Source organism: Eutrigla gurnardus, assembly GCF_963514095.1.
Source record: "Eutrigla gurnardus genome assembly, chromosome: 6".
Classification (NCBI taxonomy): domain Eukaryota; kingdom Metazoa; phylum Chordata; class Actinopteri; order Perciformes; family Triglidae; genus Eutrigla; species Eutrigla gurnardus.
In genome coordinates, this window is record NC_139920.1 from 28,126,921 (window position 1) to 28,144,463 (window position 17,543).

Sequence of the window (17,543 nt, forward strand, 5' to 3'; positions counted from 1 at the left end):
TACCGCCAGCCGAGCATTTCAGAGAGATTAAACAGTTTGCCGGGGTTGAGTGGCCCTTCGCTCCGAGGTGCAAACAAGAGCTACTTATGGTCGGAGACTTTCTGAGGACGGGCGTCTCGCACGGCGCTGTCGAGGGCTGAAAACGCAGCGGGGCCCGCTGGCCCTAAACATTGGGCTCCTCTCGCCGTGGGACGCCTGCCCATACATTAAGATGTGGTCTGGAGCTCTCACAGGAACACAGCGAGGAGAGGCTAGATGAGAGGGATTGGGTTTACAGTGCAAACCACAGACCCACAGTCTGCCTCCTGCCCTGCCTTCCTGCAAGCCAGCTATACTACATACACAGCTGCTGGTGTGTGCGTGTGATGTTTGTGTGTGTGTTTGGATAAAGGGGGGGGGGCTCACAAGTTCCCTTCATCGCTCAAGAGGAAGTGCAGGCTGAAATAATATAAAGTTTCGATGCTCGGGGCCATTTAAGCCACATGCAAGCGCATGGGAGCGCATAGGAGCTACGGAGGTCAAAACAATGGGGCGTTTCGGGGGTCTTTACCTGCACGGATTAATCCGCGAGGAGAATTAATTAAAGTGGCGTTCACACACAAAGTTATACTTAATCTGGTTTGAATGGCCGGGACATGAATGTCAAAACACCGTCATGGGGTGGGGTGCAGGGTGGCATGGCTGAGGAATGCAGATGAGGGTTAGGCAAATGAGCAGGTCTTAATTGATACTTCACACAGCTCGAGGACCAGTGTTTATGTATTTCAGTCTGCTCAAAAGCTCTCCACCTAACTCGACTAAAACAAATTAAAGCCATGCAGCATGAATTTCACTCCCAACCTCACGGAGATCTATCTCAAACACACAGACAGCATGCCAATTTATTCCTCTTTTTTTTTACAGCCACATTACCAGCCCTTAGAAGACTTATTTTTGGCAAAAATCATCTTCACGAGGGAAAAAAAATGGGAGAAGCTTCTAGTTTTCAGTCCATCAAATGGGTGAATCACTCGTGGTGTTATTAAAAAGAAATAAAAAGCAGATTTTTTTTATAATAACCCCCCCAAACAAGGGCAGAGCATTGAGTGAAGGTGTCAACAAGCCAGGCTGACTCACCCTCCACCCCCCACCACCTCACCCTCCACCCCCTCCTCACAGCCCGTGAGGAAGGGACAAACAAACACACACTTCATCATCTGGGTCAACTCCACAATAGTATGGGAATAGAAGGAGGCTCCATGTTTCTGAACTGGAGGTGGAGGTTGTGGCCATCAAGGACGTGGGATTCACACAAAAAGGACACTCGGCAAAGTTGGACTAAACCTCTCCTGACAGCCTGACCTTCACCAGACGAACTTAATATATACATACAAATAAATACATAACGTTTTGGATACAGCCGCCTACAAATCCCCCCCACAAAGAAGTCCCCGGAAATACACTGTAAGGATGACAAAGACTGGAAGAAAATGGGCTTCCACTTTCTTATCGAGGCGTTTTAAAACAAGCCCCTCTTTATGGAACACACACGTTGCGTTTAATTCCACATATTAACACATAATAGCCCCGTTAAACGCGGACGGTTACATAGTAGCGTAGCCTACTTACCGGTGGTCGGTTTTGAGGAAACATTGTAGCCGCCGACTTGTGTCTCCGTGTTCGGTGTGTTTTTTTGTCCTCCTTCTTTCTCCCTTTCGGGGCGGAAAGCTTCGTCGAGAAATACGTGCAGCCGCTGTACTTGTAGTCGGTCTCAGAGAGGCATCTGGCCCGCTTTCAAAGGTAGTGGCAGAGCTAGTCTCGGCTCGCTCATTCCTCGCTTCCAAGACTCCCTTTGTTCTGGGTTACGGCTCCCAACCGCACACCGCACCGCACTCGACGTGTAGCGAGACGGGGGAGAGGAGAGCACAAACACCCGGTCCGAGCGGAGCTTCCTTTCAAGTCCTCAACTTCGCGCTTCCAGCAATTACGATATCGCAATCGGTCTCCCTCTCCGATGTGTCTTCCGTCCGTAGCATTAAGGCCAAGAGGAGAGGTGGGGTGGTGGTGGTGGTGGTGGTGGAGGTGGAGGGAGGGGGGGAATGTGGTTTGCTTGTGGCTTCGGAGACGGACACACCACCGGCACTTTCAATGCAGCCGCAGCCTCTTTTGTCTCGCTCGTTGGCCTGCACTCTTTTCACACAACACTCCCTCACTCCTCCCGCTCCCCCCTTCCCTGATCCTCAATGGGACATAACATATGAGCAGCTTTCTTTAAGGAGGGGGGAGGAGACCCAAACACACTGCTTTCCAACCCACAGTTTGTTTTATCAAAATTAATAACATCGCCACGGTTTTTGGTGATTTTCCTCACAGTGTTTTTTTGTGTTATATATCCAATTTAAAGTTATAAATACTGGACAAATCAGAGCACCGAGCATTCACACAATGCTGTTCTTCAAATAGCCTGATGATATTTGAAGGGAAGAAAAAAATGCAGTTTTTTTTTGTTCTCTTAATATTGTAATTAAACAGAAACATCCGCACAATTATCACATTTTAATTTCATCAAAAGTGCAGCGTTTTCTTTAGAAATAAGAGGTTCAGAGGAATTGTTCAGTGATTGAATGAAATCTCCACGTGGGGCTCGTCCTCGGCACGGTAAACACTGGTAAAAGGAGCCAATGAGCGTCGAGGACACCCACGTGGGGCGTGCTGACCGTTTGCTGATTGGACGGTCGGGGTAACACGCTGCTCCGCACGTCAATCAAACGGGCTACAACCTCTGCGAGGTTAACCCTTTCCTCGGGACGAGGAGCCATTCAGAACGAGGACTTGTGTGGTGGCTGGATCAAGATTCAGTGGTTTTCTTTTTTTTTTTTTTATTCCCCACAAACCATCAATGCATTGAAAAATCTTACACCCCCCCCTCCTAATTCGTCCTTGTTGATGTGGAAATAAATAGACTTTGCTCGAACTTCTGCATCATCCTAGATGTCAAAAATTAATCATGACCACGGGGAGCTGACCAAACAGGGAAAAAAAAGACCAAAATGCATCTAAATCAGAGGCAACGGAACTCAAATCACAACGGTGATAATGCTGCAATGCTTGCATGGGCGTAATGTTGAATATGCTTATGTTTGTTACCTGGGAAAAGGAGAATTATACTGGAGAAGAAGGGAGAAATGGTGGAAAAAATTGGTATTCTGGTGGCATGACCCCTTTGGCGGGGCTCATAATTAGAGAGAGAGATATTGAAAAAGCAATTTCTGACAGTGGAAATCACAACCTGCCAGAGGTGGAGTTGGAAAATATAGATGGGTGTGTGTGTGTGTGTGTGTGTGTGTTTGTGTGTGTGTGTGAGAAAGAGACAGAGAGAGGAAACGCAGAGGGGGAGGGCGGGAGGGAGGGAGGGAGGGAAGGAGGAGGAAGAGAATAAAGGATGAAGGACAGCAGGGGGGGTGCTGAGAAAGACGAGCCAGTAGGAGGGTTAGAGATTGAACGAGAGGGAGAGAGTGCACACGGGTGATGGAAGAAAAAAATGTGTGTGTGTGTGTGTGTGTGTGTGTGTGCGTGCGCATTGTGCATGTAGGCCTGTGTGTTGAGCAGACAAGTGAGGGAATGAAAAAGAGAGAAGGGTGAGGGGAGCAAAGGGGGGAGAGAAGGAGAGAAAGAGGGGGAGTGAAAGAGAGAAAAAGAAATATTTTATTGCCATTTTTTCCCATGAATTTTAATGCACGGCGCTGGTCTCCCTCCCGGATTCTGGGATCACATTTATTAGAAGAAGAAAAAAAAAAAAGTCATGAGGAATGCAGTGCTTTGCAGTCTGCTGCTGCATGGGGAGATGTTTCATGTTGGTGTGTGTGTGTGTGTGTGTGTGTAGCAGGGTGGGGGGTTGGGGGGAGGGGGTGCACAGGATGTATGAGGCTGCGTTACCTTGTGCTGGGGGGGGGGAGGCATTATAATATAGATGATAGAAAATGATAAGTGAAGGACACATATTATTGCTATTGGCAGGTCAGATGAAGGAGTGTGCTCGGGGTGTGTGTGTGTGTGTGTGTGTGTGTGTGTGTGTGTGTGTGTGTGTGTGTGTGTTGGCTGAGCTCCAGTGATTAAATACACCAAGTCCACAGTGCCCTTCTCTCCTCCAATGAGGCTCGGAGCAACGGGACATCAAAGTGGCCCCACAATGGGACAGAGCACAATGGGCGTAATGCTACAGGAGCTTTTGGTTTGAGCCCGGGGGGGGGGGGGGGGGGGGGGGTGTGAGGTTGTAAACGGACGAGTCCGTCGAGCCCGTGGACGCCAACGCGCTCACCTACAACACACCTGTTTGAAAGAGCAAAAACAGTGGAATGGAGGGAGTGGCGGGATCCCTTTATTACCACAACTTAGACAACAGTGAGGAGCTTGTGTGGGCAAATTCTCACCAAGCAGCACCAGGAGGGAGTGTGTTTTTTTCTTCTTCTTTTTTTTTTTTAGCAAATGAGGTGATGGAAACAAGTTGACTTCACTGACAAATACAAATTAATTCCCCCTGCGGTCGCTGACGGCAGTGTCAAACCACGATATTAGCGCCGAATGATGCACCAATAACGTCGGACATGGTCTGCTGGAGAGGGAAGACGGACCGTCGTGTCTTTCCTTTTGTTCATTGGGCGGCAGCACGATGAGAACGGTTATTACAATGTTTTGCTCGGATCAATAAGCTTCGCTGCTTGCCGCGGACGCTGGGAGTTGCAGGCTTGTATTCTGAAATCTATGAACTTTCAGGTGGAGACACTCTCTGAAAAGCAATCCACAGCCTATGGCCGATGTAGCTGAATGTTGTAATGAAAAAGCCCACTTCAGTATTTCAATAGAGCTACTTATACAAAGCTTTCATTCATAACATATAAATATCACATCATCGGTAAATTGCAGGTTCAAGGAGCAAAGTCACATTTCCAGACCTATCATTTTGCAACATTAAAGTCCCAGTCGGCAACATGTTTTTGATCATATTCACTGAAGCCGACACTACGCTCCGATTGAACAACATAAATCATCTGGTTTTAGATAAAAAAGCGTGCCTCTACGTGCACGTAGAGCCTGTTGTTTGTTTTGCAAAGATCCGACAACGCCCGGATCATCCTGTCCAATCAGCACGCAGGGCTGTGTTCGTGCACATGCAGAGCCCCTCCCCCCCTCGGGTCGTTCCACTATCACAGGGGGGAGGCGGAAGGAAGTAGCAACAAGCTTCCAATTCCTCGTTAAAAACCGAAACGAGGAGGTCCAAAACAACCAAGGAAAAGAAAACACCGGTGGAAAAGAAGGAAAAAAAGAAAGATGGCGACGGTGCCCGTGATAAAACCAGAGTCAACATCGGACCCGCGTTTCAAAGGTGGCGTGATCTAAGGGATTTCAAAGGGCACGAAGTCGAGGGGGAGGAGCTCGGTGGTCGTGGGGGAGGAGCCTGAGAGTTGGAAACATTCAGAATCTGACAGAGTGCCCTCCATCCGCCGGACTTGCCGACTGGGACTTTAAGAGCAGTGGGAGACCGACGTAGACGCAGTGGGGAAAACGTTTTCTCCGATAGCAGGACAGTTAGACCACAATGCATTGCTGCAGGACTGCTTATTGGAGGACCGGGACAGCATTTGTTTTTTATTCATCCCATTCTAATGTTTTCTAAGTTCAATCCTCTTTTCAAGAAAACTTTTGGAAAAGAAAGAAAAATCACTAACTGATCTTTAAGCAGTCAAAATCTATTTTCTTCAACAAGAAAAAAAAAAACAAGCCCCTGGAATACAAATCAACAATCTCTCACTGTTGGATGCTCGATAGAGAGTTTTATTTATTTATTATTATCTCCTTTTCCTTCAACCCAACATTAGACAGAGCTTTGGTTCGGGTCATAAACTTCGGCTTCTCTGGGATCCCCAACCTCCCCGCCGCCTCCCTTTAATTTCTCCTGTGCCTCTGGGACGGGGTCAAGAATGGCTGCTGCCCAGCGTGGGCTTGAGTGACAGGAAGACAAGGCCACAATGTTGTCATGGTGGTACCCCTCCTCCCCCTCCCCTCCCCCCTCCACTTTTCCTCACCCCTCACTTTACCTCCACCCCCTTCCTGTCCCTCATCAGACAAGCTGGGTGTCAGTGCAGAGACGGCCATGTGATTTATTGGTCTCTACTCCACTGGGACACACACACACACACACACACACACACACAATCTCATCCCCTCCCTCCACCCACCTCCATTTTTCCCATCCCCCCTCCACCCCCTCCCCTTCTGTCCTCTCCTGCTGCATGGCCCCTGGGGGAAAGAAGGGGTAATGACCCACATCAGTAGCAGCTATGCTCACATGCACACACACACACACACACGCACATGTACGCACACACACACACAACAGACGCTGACACATTTATGCCCACAGGCATGTGTATGAGGGAACTCAAGAATTCAAGCACCATGCCGTTGCGTTGCCCCTCATAAGTCTCCTCCCCTGAAGAGATCAATACCCGACCATCTCCTTTTTGTGGCATTTGCTTAATAGCTCTTTCTTTTGGTAGACAGGACACCTTTTTTTTTTTTCATCATAACCCATTGTAACCTCGGGAAGATGGAATGCACGCCTCTTCTCTTCACTGGCATTTTTTTCCCCCTTTATGAAACAGAACAATGGGTCGATTTGTGTCTCTCCGCAGCCGAGCGGAATAAGATCTCCTTTTGCCTTTCTAAATATCTGAATGCATCGGCTCCCACAGTTTGGCCATGAGATATAAAAACGCACCGCGCGGTCACGGAGTAATGAGGAAGCAAAAGATATGTTGTCGTATAAAGATAACTTCATGTGTGTCGGTGGAATTCCCGGACAAAGTCGGCTCAACGGTTCATTCTCTCACATTCAGAAAGAGAGAAAAAAGAGCATCTTCCTCCCTTTTTTCAGAGGCTGATTTTGAATTCAGCCAGTCGATCCACACTGAAGGGAGAGTGAAGAGGTTAAGTCTGAACATTGACTTGCAAATGCTACTGACAGCACTCTGCATGCGCTGTCACTCATCTCGCACAGCAGAGTGATGCTCCCCCCGCAAAAAAAATAAAAAATAATATATAATATGCAGTCGCTGCCACAGGTTTCCACTTTACATGAGTGCCGGCAAGCTGGAGAGAGCAGGGCAGGTGTTAATTTGTGTGTTAAAATGGGAAGGGGACTACATGAATTCATTGTGCAGGCAAAAAGACAAAATATCAATAAAAGCTTGATTATTACGATATCAGATAAATATAAATACACAGCGATCTAAAATCTGCCACAAAAACAAACAAAAGAATGTGACGTTTTCTGCGTTTTGCAAAAGAATAACCAATTTGTTCAAATTAAACTAGAGATTAATATGCAGCACAGATTAGCCGCATCTGTGAGTTGTGATTGGTTAATAATCAGAATCAGAATGAGGTTGATTAGCTAGTAGATTCAGTGCATATTCAAGGATATAAAAATAAAAAAACACAGACAGATGTACTGTTTTGTGCAGGATATAAATAAATACATAAACATCATTGCTGATGGATAGACAGTAAACAGCTGACATTAAATGGGTCCTCAAAAAAGCTTTTACCTGCACACATAACTAGAACACTGGATTATACTGCCACCTGCCGTTTAACAGTGGTATTGCATCCGGATCAAACATTAAAGTCAGGATGTGTAGGAACTATATCGTTTGTCACAATACTGTTATTTAATGAAGAACTAACACAGCATGCTAACACACCTGTGAACGCTGTATATGTGTATTCTTTATTATAGGGTATTTAAGTTAATGAACCTGCTAATTACCTCGATGATTCAAACAAGTCCAGTTGGTCACAAACATCAAGCTACTGACAAACAAACAACTCTTGTTGTGCCTGCAGATTATTTAGATATTTACCATTTTCCCGCGTCTTGAGAAGATGGTGAGACTTTCTGCTGTTGGTTTAGAGCAGCGAGGTCGAGGCTACATGCCTAACTGTGGAATGACATCCAATATCCGGCAGCAGGCTGCAATTACAACGCTTTACCACACGGTGTCGCCATTACACTGTAAATGCTGAGCCGTCAGGAAATCAATGAGTATTCAAGCAGCAGGAATCATCCTGTGTGTGTGCGTGTGTGTGTGTGTGTGTGTGCGTGTGTGCGTGTGTGTGTGTGTGTGTGTGTGTGTGTGTGTGTGTGTGCGTGTGTGTGTGTGCGTGTGTGTGTGTGTGCGTGTGTGTGTGTGTGTGTGTGTGTGTGTGTGCGTGTGTGTGTGTGTGTGTGTGTGTGTGTGTGTGTGCGTGTGTGTGTGTGTGCGTGTGTGTGTGTGTGTGTGCGTGTGTGTGTGTGTGTGTGTGTGTGCGTGTGTGTGTGTGCTTGTGTGTGTGTGTGTGTGTCAGCACACAGGTGCATTACATTAATTTCCTCAGAGACTTATTCTCACGCACAAGCAATCAAATCCGACTTCCTCACAGCCACTTTCACAAACAACAAGCTGCCGGGCGACGGGGAGGGATTTTCCTCAAATAATCACAATTCAGTCATTATGGCAGTGAAAATAGAATTAAGTCATCGTGGCTTCTCTTCGCTCACATGGTGTCTGTGGACGGAGCTATAAAGGCCACCCTGAGTTTAGAAGTCATTATTTAATACCACCCACTCAGACCATAATATTTTCACATACTCACACACGTTTTTATGAGGTAATAACGGCTTTGATTTAATTTGATCGTTGCCTATCAAAGCTGCCTTTTGTAAACTTGTAAAATAAATATTATTTTAAAAAGTGATTTGGGAGGTCTGCTATACAACAAAGTCTTTTAAACTTGCATGATTACTTGATTTATCATCAATCAGATTAATAATTAATAATTGTCTTTGTTTCCCAAAGTTCATTGCATTTGAATTCATCAGCAAAACGGCTGTAACTTTTATAAAACTATGAGTTTATGTTCATGTTCATACGTTCATTCATATTGGGAGGTAGATGCTCCTGCAGCTGTGAATGATAATGCTAATAATAATAGTAAAGTCGGACTTCTTTACAACCACCACAATGAATTACTGTTAGACAGAGTACATTCTATAATCAAGTAGAATAATTACTGTGGTAAAAGTACTGATTCAACATCGTTCCTCAAGTAAAAGTGAGAAAGGCTGTGAAATGTGCTTAAAATATAAATTTAAAAGTAAAAAGCATCCTATGAAGGACATTTCTACAAGCCTAACTGAGTCTCACGTCACAATAATAAGAAGTATTTGTACTTTGTTACTTCCTGCCTCTGCTGTTAGCTGCTGCAACCATTCAGGGTAAAACCTCCTCTTTAGTTTATTATCTATTTATTCATCTGCGCTGCATGTAACATATTAGCCAGCAAAGTTTCTATCAAAACAAGGCATTGTGTGTGTCTAACTTCCTAAGTGTTGTCTTATAAGGTCAAGTAGAGGTCATCTGAAGCTATAATGTTTACCTCATGTCAATCCAAGAAAGTAAAACCTTCAATAGTTGATGTCTTTATTGACTCTTCATAATGTAATCAGAAAGCCTTTAAAGTAAAGCCTGTTTGTCTTCCTTCAACCACTTTACCTTCTTATTACTGAGGTTTTTTTCCCTTCCTGTTCCTGCTCCAGTTTTCTTTCACGCTCCTTTCCCCTCTTTGTTGAATTTTAAAGAATATGAACCACCTTCTCCTTCTCCTTCTTGGCGGGCGGCGCTCACACGCTAACATTTTCCCTGCTTTCATTCACTATTCCCTCTTGCTCTGCAGACTTCTGGCACAGGAAAGCATCTTGTATTTTCCAGGGGAGCCCAGCTGGCTGTCGAGCAGACCCAAGCCTCCCACTTCCCCTTGTGGTCCTTCTCTCTCTGCTGCAGCTCTACATCCACAGCTCCAGAGTCAGATTCTGCTCCTGGCGCTACTGTGTTTATACATATTGTACCGAGTCCAACTTGCATGTAAGGAAGAAACTTCAGAATCCTAAAGCAATTTCCAGCACGGCTGAGGGATTTATCATCAGCAGGGAAAAAGGTGTTATCGCACAGATTAGACCACATTCGGAGAAACTGAGCAGTGAGTGTTAAACAGCAAGTTCAGGAGGATATACAACACCTTCTCACCCCACTGGTGGCGAGCGAGTGTGTATCCAACGCAGCTGATTTAGTAACAAGTCAAGACCGCTCAGTTCGGGCTCCACAAAAATGTAGTTAAAGTGTCACTGAGGAAAAAAATGTTGGTGTTTGTGAATCACCGTCCGCACGCTGTAAAAACGCTGAGTTGGATGGTTGGAGACACATACACACACACACACACACACACACACACACACACACACACACACACACACACATTATGCCTGTAACTCCTCTCTGACCCCCCAGTAAGATAATACGTATAACTCTGCGATCCAAATCTATGAAACACAACATAACGGCATCGTAAAATCGTCTGACACACATGGCGTGGGTGGTCTCTGCACCTTCACACTACGTCCCTGTGTGTCAGTGAGTCACCTTCTTGCGCCAAACGACAGAAACAAAACTCCACCTTTCCTGATCATCGCTCTCGTGCTCTAATAACTGCAGCCTGTATTCGTCCGCGTGGGCCCTCGGCGACGCGGTGCCGTCGCCTCCGCGATGACATCACTCCCCCAGAAACAGGACGTGAACAGAGGCCCTGTCACACTCGGCCTCTAGCGGTCCGGCCCGAGGTTTGTTTACCTCTCTCCGTGTCGCGACTCTTCCACAGCGGGACACGTTCTCCCCTTGACCATAAATCTATAAAGTCGTGCATGACTTGCAGGGTCGAAGGGAGAACGCCGTGAAGTCGGAGCGAGAGGAATGGTGTGTGTGTGTGTAAATGTATAAATATATAAATCCCTCTTTGGGGTCACTGGTGGTCGCGGTGAGGATGGCTAGCAGCCAGATAAGCTGCTTCTGCTCTCTCTCGCTCTCTCTCTCCCCAGGGCTGCCTGAAAGAAATGTCCCATTATCCAGCGAGGCCCCTACAGCACTGTGCTGCCGTCCAAGACAACATGGAGGCCAAGAGTCTGGAGGCCAGAGAGCTTCAGATACCTCCAGACTGTTTACGACCACCGCCGCTACAGCCAAACGCTGCTGCTGCCCAACCTCTTCTTCACTCGCTTCTTTCTTTCTTTCTTTCTTTCTTTCTTTCTTTCTTTCTTTCTTTCTTTCTTTCTTTCTTTCTTTCTTTCTTTCTTTCTTGGCATTCCTGAGTTCCAACATGGACTGATCTCCAGAAAATGAAATACGATTTGGAGAGGGCACGGCTTCGTCGCTCCGGCCAGCAGCAGTTCAGCTGTGAAGTATTACTCGAGATGCTCCAGATACGAACGTTAAAAGCCAAATCCCGAACTACAATCTGATTTAGATAATACATCACGTAAAGCCCGAAAACCTTCATAGCGATTAGATCTTGTCAGAGCTCCCATGTTAAGTGGATGAGCAGATCAAAGAAAATATCCTTTTCTGCAACAACCTCCTCCTCCTCCTCCTCCTCCTCCTCCTCCGCTGAAGGTCCCGATGCAGCAGAAGGGAGGGAGAATCAGGCCGCTACCATTCATCCACTGAACAATGAGGGAGAACGGCATTTAAAACCGGAACACCAGGTTCCACTAGTAGCGCCTGATGGCCTGAGAAGCTGACTCAACACGTGCAAATGAAGGATTCAACTGTTCCTCTGAAAAAACAACAAGTACAACAACACACACACATGACAACGTGGTGTCAGATTAGTGTGATGTTTGCTGAATGATTCTCTCAACAAATGAAAATGACTTAGATATTAGAATGTGACTGATATCTCATTCTGTCATCACTTTCCCTTTATCAGCAGCCGAGGCTGTTCTGGATGACAACACTGCCCGAGGGTGTAGATAGATAGTGCTAACAAGATAACTTAAAATAAAACTTCTTCTTCACACCAGGCAGCGGAGATCACCTTGAGGTCTGCTTCAGTAATGCTGGGCAAGGGAAGCAAACTGGCAAACATGCTTCCAGCCTCCACCTTCCAGCCTCCAGCCTCCACTCTCCACCTTCCAGCATCCAGCCTCCAGCTTCCAACCTCCAACCTCAAGCCTCCACCTTCCAGCCTCCATCCTCCACCTTCCAGCCTCGAGCTTCCAGCCTCCAGCCTCCAGCTTCCAGCCTCCAGCCTCCAGCCTCCAGCTTCCAGCTTCCTGCCTCAAGCCTCCACCTTCCAGCCTCCAGCTTCTAGCCTCCAGCTTCCAGCCTCCAGCTTCCAACCTCCAACCTCAAGCCTCCACCTTCCATCCTCCAGCTCTAGCTTCCAGCCTCCAGCTTCCAGCCTCCAGCTTCCAACCTCCAACCTCAAGCCTCCACCTTCCAGCCTCCATCCTCCACCTTCCAGCCTCCAGCTTCCAGCTTCCAGCCTCCAGCTTGCAGCCTCCAGCTTCCAACCTCAAGGCTCCACCTTCCAGCTTCCATCCTCCACCTTCCAGCCTCCAGCTTCCAACCTCCAACCTCAAGCCTCCAGCTTTCATCCTCCACCTTTCAGCCTCCAGCCTCCATCCTCCACCTTTCAGCCTCCAGCCTCCAGCCTCCACAGACTACCACCTAGGTTAACAGCCAACAGCCTCAGTCGGCTTGCCAAGGTTAAAGGTTAGTATCCCCATCACTGCTTATGTCAGCGTCATCACCACTGCCTTCACCCCATCCTCATCTCCCACCGTCTTAAACTCACTCTCCCACGGCTGAGTGGTGTAATCATAGTTGCCATAAACCACTCGATCACTGCAACGGAGAGGAGATGTTCTGAACTTAATCATAGGTTTAGGGTCACTCCGGTCTGTCATCAGTGATTATAGAAGCAATCATCAACATCAATTTGAATAAATCCATGGATCAGTTCTAAAGGCAGCTGCAGGTTAGCTGGCTGGAAAAACTAAATTAATAGTCAAAATAAATGCTCTCAGTGAGTTCATTATAACTGAAAGAAGTTGGATGTTGTCTAATAGGAACACATTTCCTGGTCCATTTAGATTTAGGGGACAGATTTGGTCGTCACAACTCTAACTTTAATTTCCTGAATGAATAAATCCCCTGTCAACGTGGAAGCCTAACGTGTCCCTCCTTCAGTGTATTCTGTTCAAAAGACATGGACTGTCAAATCCATCTAGTGGACAACCGCCTGCCTCATGGTAGCGTCGGTAGTCACACACTGTGGGTTTGGTTGTTTAATTGATAAAGAAAATTAACAGAAATAGAGGCGAGAAAGTTGAATTTCATTGGAATGCTATAGCCGAATATATCTCCTGCATCAAGACAACAAAAAGTGTAGAAATCATTCCTGTGAGTGTCTTTTTATATCCTTAAAGAACAATGAGAAGACAGCCTCGACTCATCCTAATGCATCTAAACTACAGCTTCATACTGTTTTAATGGTTATAATTGTTTTTAATATCTGGAAAAGAAACACAAAATTCTGGAAAAACACTGAAAGACCTCTCACCTCTTACTCCTGAAATCACCCCATAGTGACCTCTGACCCCAGTTTTGAACATTTCTGTAGCAACATTTTTTAACAGCGCCCCCTAGTGATTGGTCATCCACAGAGCTAGTTTTATATATATATTTTTTTTATTATTAATTTTGGAAGTTGGTCCTACATCAGGCCTTGAGTTACAAAATGATGAGACCCCATGCATCAAACCCCCTTTAACGGTGTAAATGATGATGCTCCCTCATATAAACATGTTTACATAATTCACTGTTGCAGTGATGGTTTCCTGTTCTTAATCCAGGCACAGATTTACATGGAATAAAGCATCTAATATGGTCCAAATTTTAAATAATAATAAAAAATATGTCATCGGTCCCCACCAAAACAAGAGCACGCGGAACAACATCATAACTGCACATACTTTATCTCTAGCTTTTTAACACTGAAAGTGATAATAAAATATAGACTAAATTAATGAATAATTAAATTAATTATGCCTCATAATTTAAACACAAAATAAAACAATGACATCCTGTAATATAATAAAAATAACAACATAAAATGTAATAATTCAAATAATAAACACATAATAATCTACATGGTTACAGTAGCATAAATCAGTAGTATGTGACCACATTTAATCACAGAAGATTTTGATGAAATTCCGATCAATAAATCAAATAAAATGATTCCCTCATGGTTAGAACGATTCCTCATATTGTGGTCTTGTGGGTTTAATTATAAAACAACATATGAATAGTGTTCAGACAAGGCCGTGACACTGACTGACGAACCAGCATCAACGGGTTTTGTGTGTGGAATAGAAAAAAGGAAGTTAATTAACGTTCCTCTTTCAGCAGAAGCAATACGTTGGGCTGCGGAGCGGGAAGAGTTACTGTCTATAATAGGAAGAGAAAAACAACGGAGACTCGCCGCTCATTTCGGGAGGCATTTTAATTGCTACAATACAGCGCCAAGCTAAAAGCGTCTCCGCTGGCCTCTAGCATGAGAAAGTAACAGAAGCAGCTCCCAATCAATGCTGCAGAATCATCTGATTATACAGGGTTGTTACTATTTTTCTAGGGATCATTTTCCAGTGACACACCAATATAACACACCACTCGAGACTACAGCAGCCCACGGCTATAACTTATCTATGACATCGTCTTACGTGTGCAGAAAGGATGAGATGGATGATATAATAATGACCACCACGCAGCAGTGATTCATATTTACATTTGAGGGAGGATGTAACTTACATTATTCAGAGTTTCCACCATCCAACCTGCATGTTACGTGACTCGGGAGGGTGTTTCAATAACATAATTCAGAATCCTGGCGTCCATCCACTCCCTATTAAACATTAATATAACTTTCAGATGGCATTGTGATCCATTTTGGGAAACTCTGATAGTTCATTCTGTAGTTCAGCCAAAGGCAAATAGAAACACAAGAGTTTCCTGGAAATTCTCTGATATGCTGCATATGAAGGTGCACTTCATATAACCTTGTAACTTCTCAGAAGTCACTGTTGTTGGATACTGTTAGACGTGCACAGTGTCCTACAACAGCAACTTTTAAATGGGTCTAATCCGTACAAATTCTTCTGCTCGGCTCAGCCAAAGGCCCCTCGTGTAAAACCATTAAGCTGCCATTGCACCGACATGTACCCGGCCCTTTGACTCTTTTTCTTTTTTCCAATCAATGAAACTGTCCAGAGGGTGAGAAGTGCCGATCGGTCCCGAGGCTGCAGCATCGACTGAGTCACCGTCGGGGTGTGATCGCGAAGCGCGACTAAGTGACGTTCTCAGAGGCAGTTGTGCCTCTTTGAGTGCTGAAAACGGGATGTAAACAGTTCCAGCTCGATGGAAGCCACAAGATAATCAAGTTAAATTCGACACAGGCCGAAGAACAGGATCGGGCCTGTGTTTCCCAATTATCCACTTCTAATCATGTAAACCAGTTCAGCCCCCCCCTGATTCCCTTCTTAATGCTGCCTCTTTATTCTCTCTTCTGCTGTCAGTTTCCAGGAGGACCTCAAGTCTCTGACCTTCCCTCCCGCTAACCTCCATCCATCTCATGGGTCTCAAACTACTGTAACTTAGGTATTTCTACTAGTACTGTTTATTCTCACCCATCACCGCCTGCCATTATGGATCCTAACTGAATGTATCCTGGTTCATGTTTCCTCACCTCATGATGTCATTAAAAAAAAAAGGACAAAAAACTTGTGTCACTGCATCCGAGGGAACGTTAGACACAGTTTGTCTCTACCTGATTGTGATTGGTCCAGTCATATTCAAACTAAATTAGCTAAAACAAAACATTTGGCAGTACCTCTTAGGCCCCCTAGATGGCACTCACACTAGTTTGGACTGTTCACGCAGTTAGCACCGTTAGCTGCTAACCGCCGGCTCAACCTTTCACCAAATTTAAAACAGGGCTCTCAAGTCTCACGCATTTCAACCTGTTCACACGCAACATCTAGTATTTCTCACGCAGGCGAATTACCGGAATAATTAAAAGAACTTTCTCTTATTTTACGAAAATAGTTCACCGAAATGTGTTTCTGAAAACATTTTATGCGAGAAATAAGCTATGCAGTTGCTGAATCTGTCTTTATTTTAGATCGACAACGGTCAGTTTAAAAGATTTCCATGAGCTTGTGGGAGGCGGTGGCGGAGTCTCTCGAAACTCGCCGCGACGTGAAGGCATTGCAAGGCTTCTTACATACCGTAAATCCTCTAATATAGACAATGGGAAGCGTGGAAATAACACTGCCTGCGGACACGAACCTTCAGCCAAAATCTCACGCTGAACTAAATTAAAAACTTGAGCACCTTTAAGTGTGGAAGAGTCATCTACGCCACATTCAAGATGCTCGATTGGGAACAAAAAGTTGAAACATTCCAGAGCACCAGCCCCGTCCCGCCTCCTTTCCTGTTTCAGGTCACGAAATTCCAATCTGAAACCATGTGACCGTCAGCCACAGGGTCACTGACCAAAGTGGGCGGAACGGTCGGGTATATAACGTTCAGCATCGTCGACCGCAGCATCAAACTCCTGGCAGCCGAGTGCTTCTCTGTCATGGCTTACTGCTTCCAGTGGTGAGGTTCCCCCCCTAAAACCGCTCATGTCGAGAACCACTTCTCACCACCGGGTCATTCACAGAATTCCACCCCCGCGGACCGAACCATTCAGGATTTGTGAGGGTTCCTGAGGAAGGATCTATCTGCTGTGCTTGCGTCGACAGATCAGATACCTTTCATGAAAGATAAATAACAATATATCACGATAGATATAGTCATTCCAAACTTTGGAAGGTTGGTTTTGTGAGCAAAGCCACAGGAATGCATCCGTCCTCTCCAGGTATCTGTTTCCTCCTCATCATTAAGCCCTCAGGCAGACATACATCTGATGTTTGTGTTGGATAAAGCCTTTCACATACATAGTGTTTTTCTGTTTACAACCACAGGCAGACACGCTGATTAGCGAGCCCAGAAACTCCCCGGTTACCATAGCGATCATCTCTCATAATGCAACAAGGTACATTTCTATTAGGCCTCGAGGATAATATATTCAGCGAGGGTGCATTATGCATCTCTGGTGAAATTAATGAGAAAGCAATAAACTCATACAACTGTAAATCACACAGGAAGAAATAAATAATCATGTATATAAAATACCTCCATGTTTTTCAGTCCCACTTGTTTTGAAAAAAATAAAATAGCCCCATATGTTTCACGTGTCTGTGAGTAATATTGTTTTAAATGAGGGATGACAGTGGTTTTCATTACTGCTGCCAAGGAAAACTCCCACAAACGTCCCCCTGGGTCCGCTGTTTATTTCCTTATAAATATACGGGTTTATTTTCGTGGAGCCAGAATGGACGTGCCGAGGAACCAGAGGAGCCCTGATTAACCCCTCCCCCATCCCCAGCACTTGGTTTAGATTATTCTTGTTGCAGAAAATGTCAAATACACGTCACCAGGCAGCGACTCCACCGGCTCGTCTCCAGGGAAAACTGTAAATATTTAGGCATCGCAGTGCACGAGTGCTCAAACCATTACACGTTACAC

General features: G+C 45.5%; 2 protein-coding genes across 7 annotated transcripts in view; one reads left to right on the top strand and one right to left on the bottom strand.

Annotated features, from left to right (window-relative positions):
- tle2a (TLE family member 2, transcriptional corepressor a) overlaps positions 1–2,013 on the bottom strand; it is a 40,083-nt gene extending 38,070 nt beyond the window's left edge. For 4 of the 6 annotated variants that reach the window (XM_084010779.1, XM_084010778.1, XM_084010777.1 and 1 more), the window contains exon 1: positions 1,609–2,009. In XM_084010779.1, coding sequence (XP_083866905.1) covers positions 1,609–1,632 — 24 coding nt within the window. In that variant the 5' untranslated portion in view covers positions 1,633–2,009. Of the gene's footprint in view, positions 1–1,608 lie in introns of all 6 variants that reach the window. The other 2 variants (XM_084010781.1, XM_084010780.1) reach the window with 2 other exon arrangements.
- Positions 1–17,543, top strand: part of tle2b (TLE family member 2, transcriptional corepressor b) — a 149,692-nt gene that overhangs the window by 116,883 nt on the left and 15,266 nt on the right. The window lies entirely within an intron of this gene.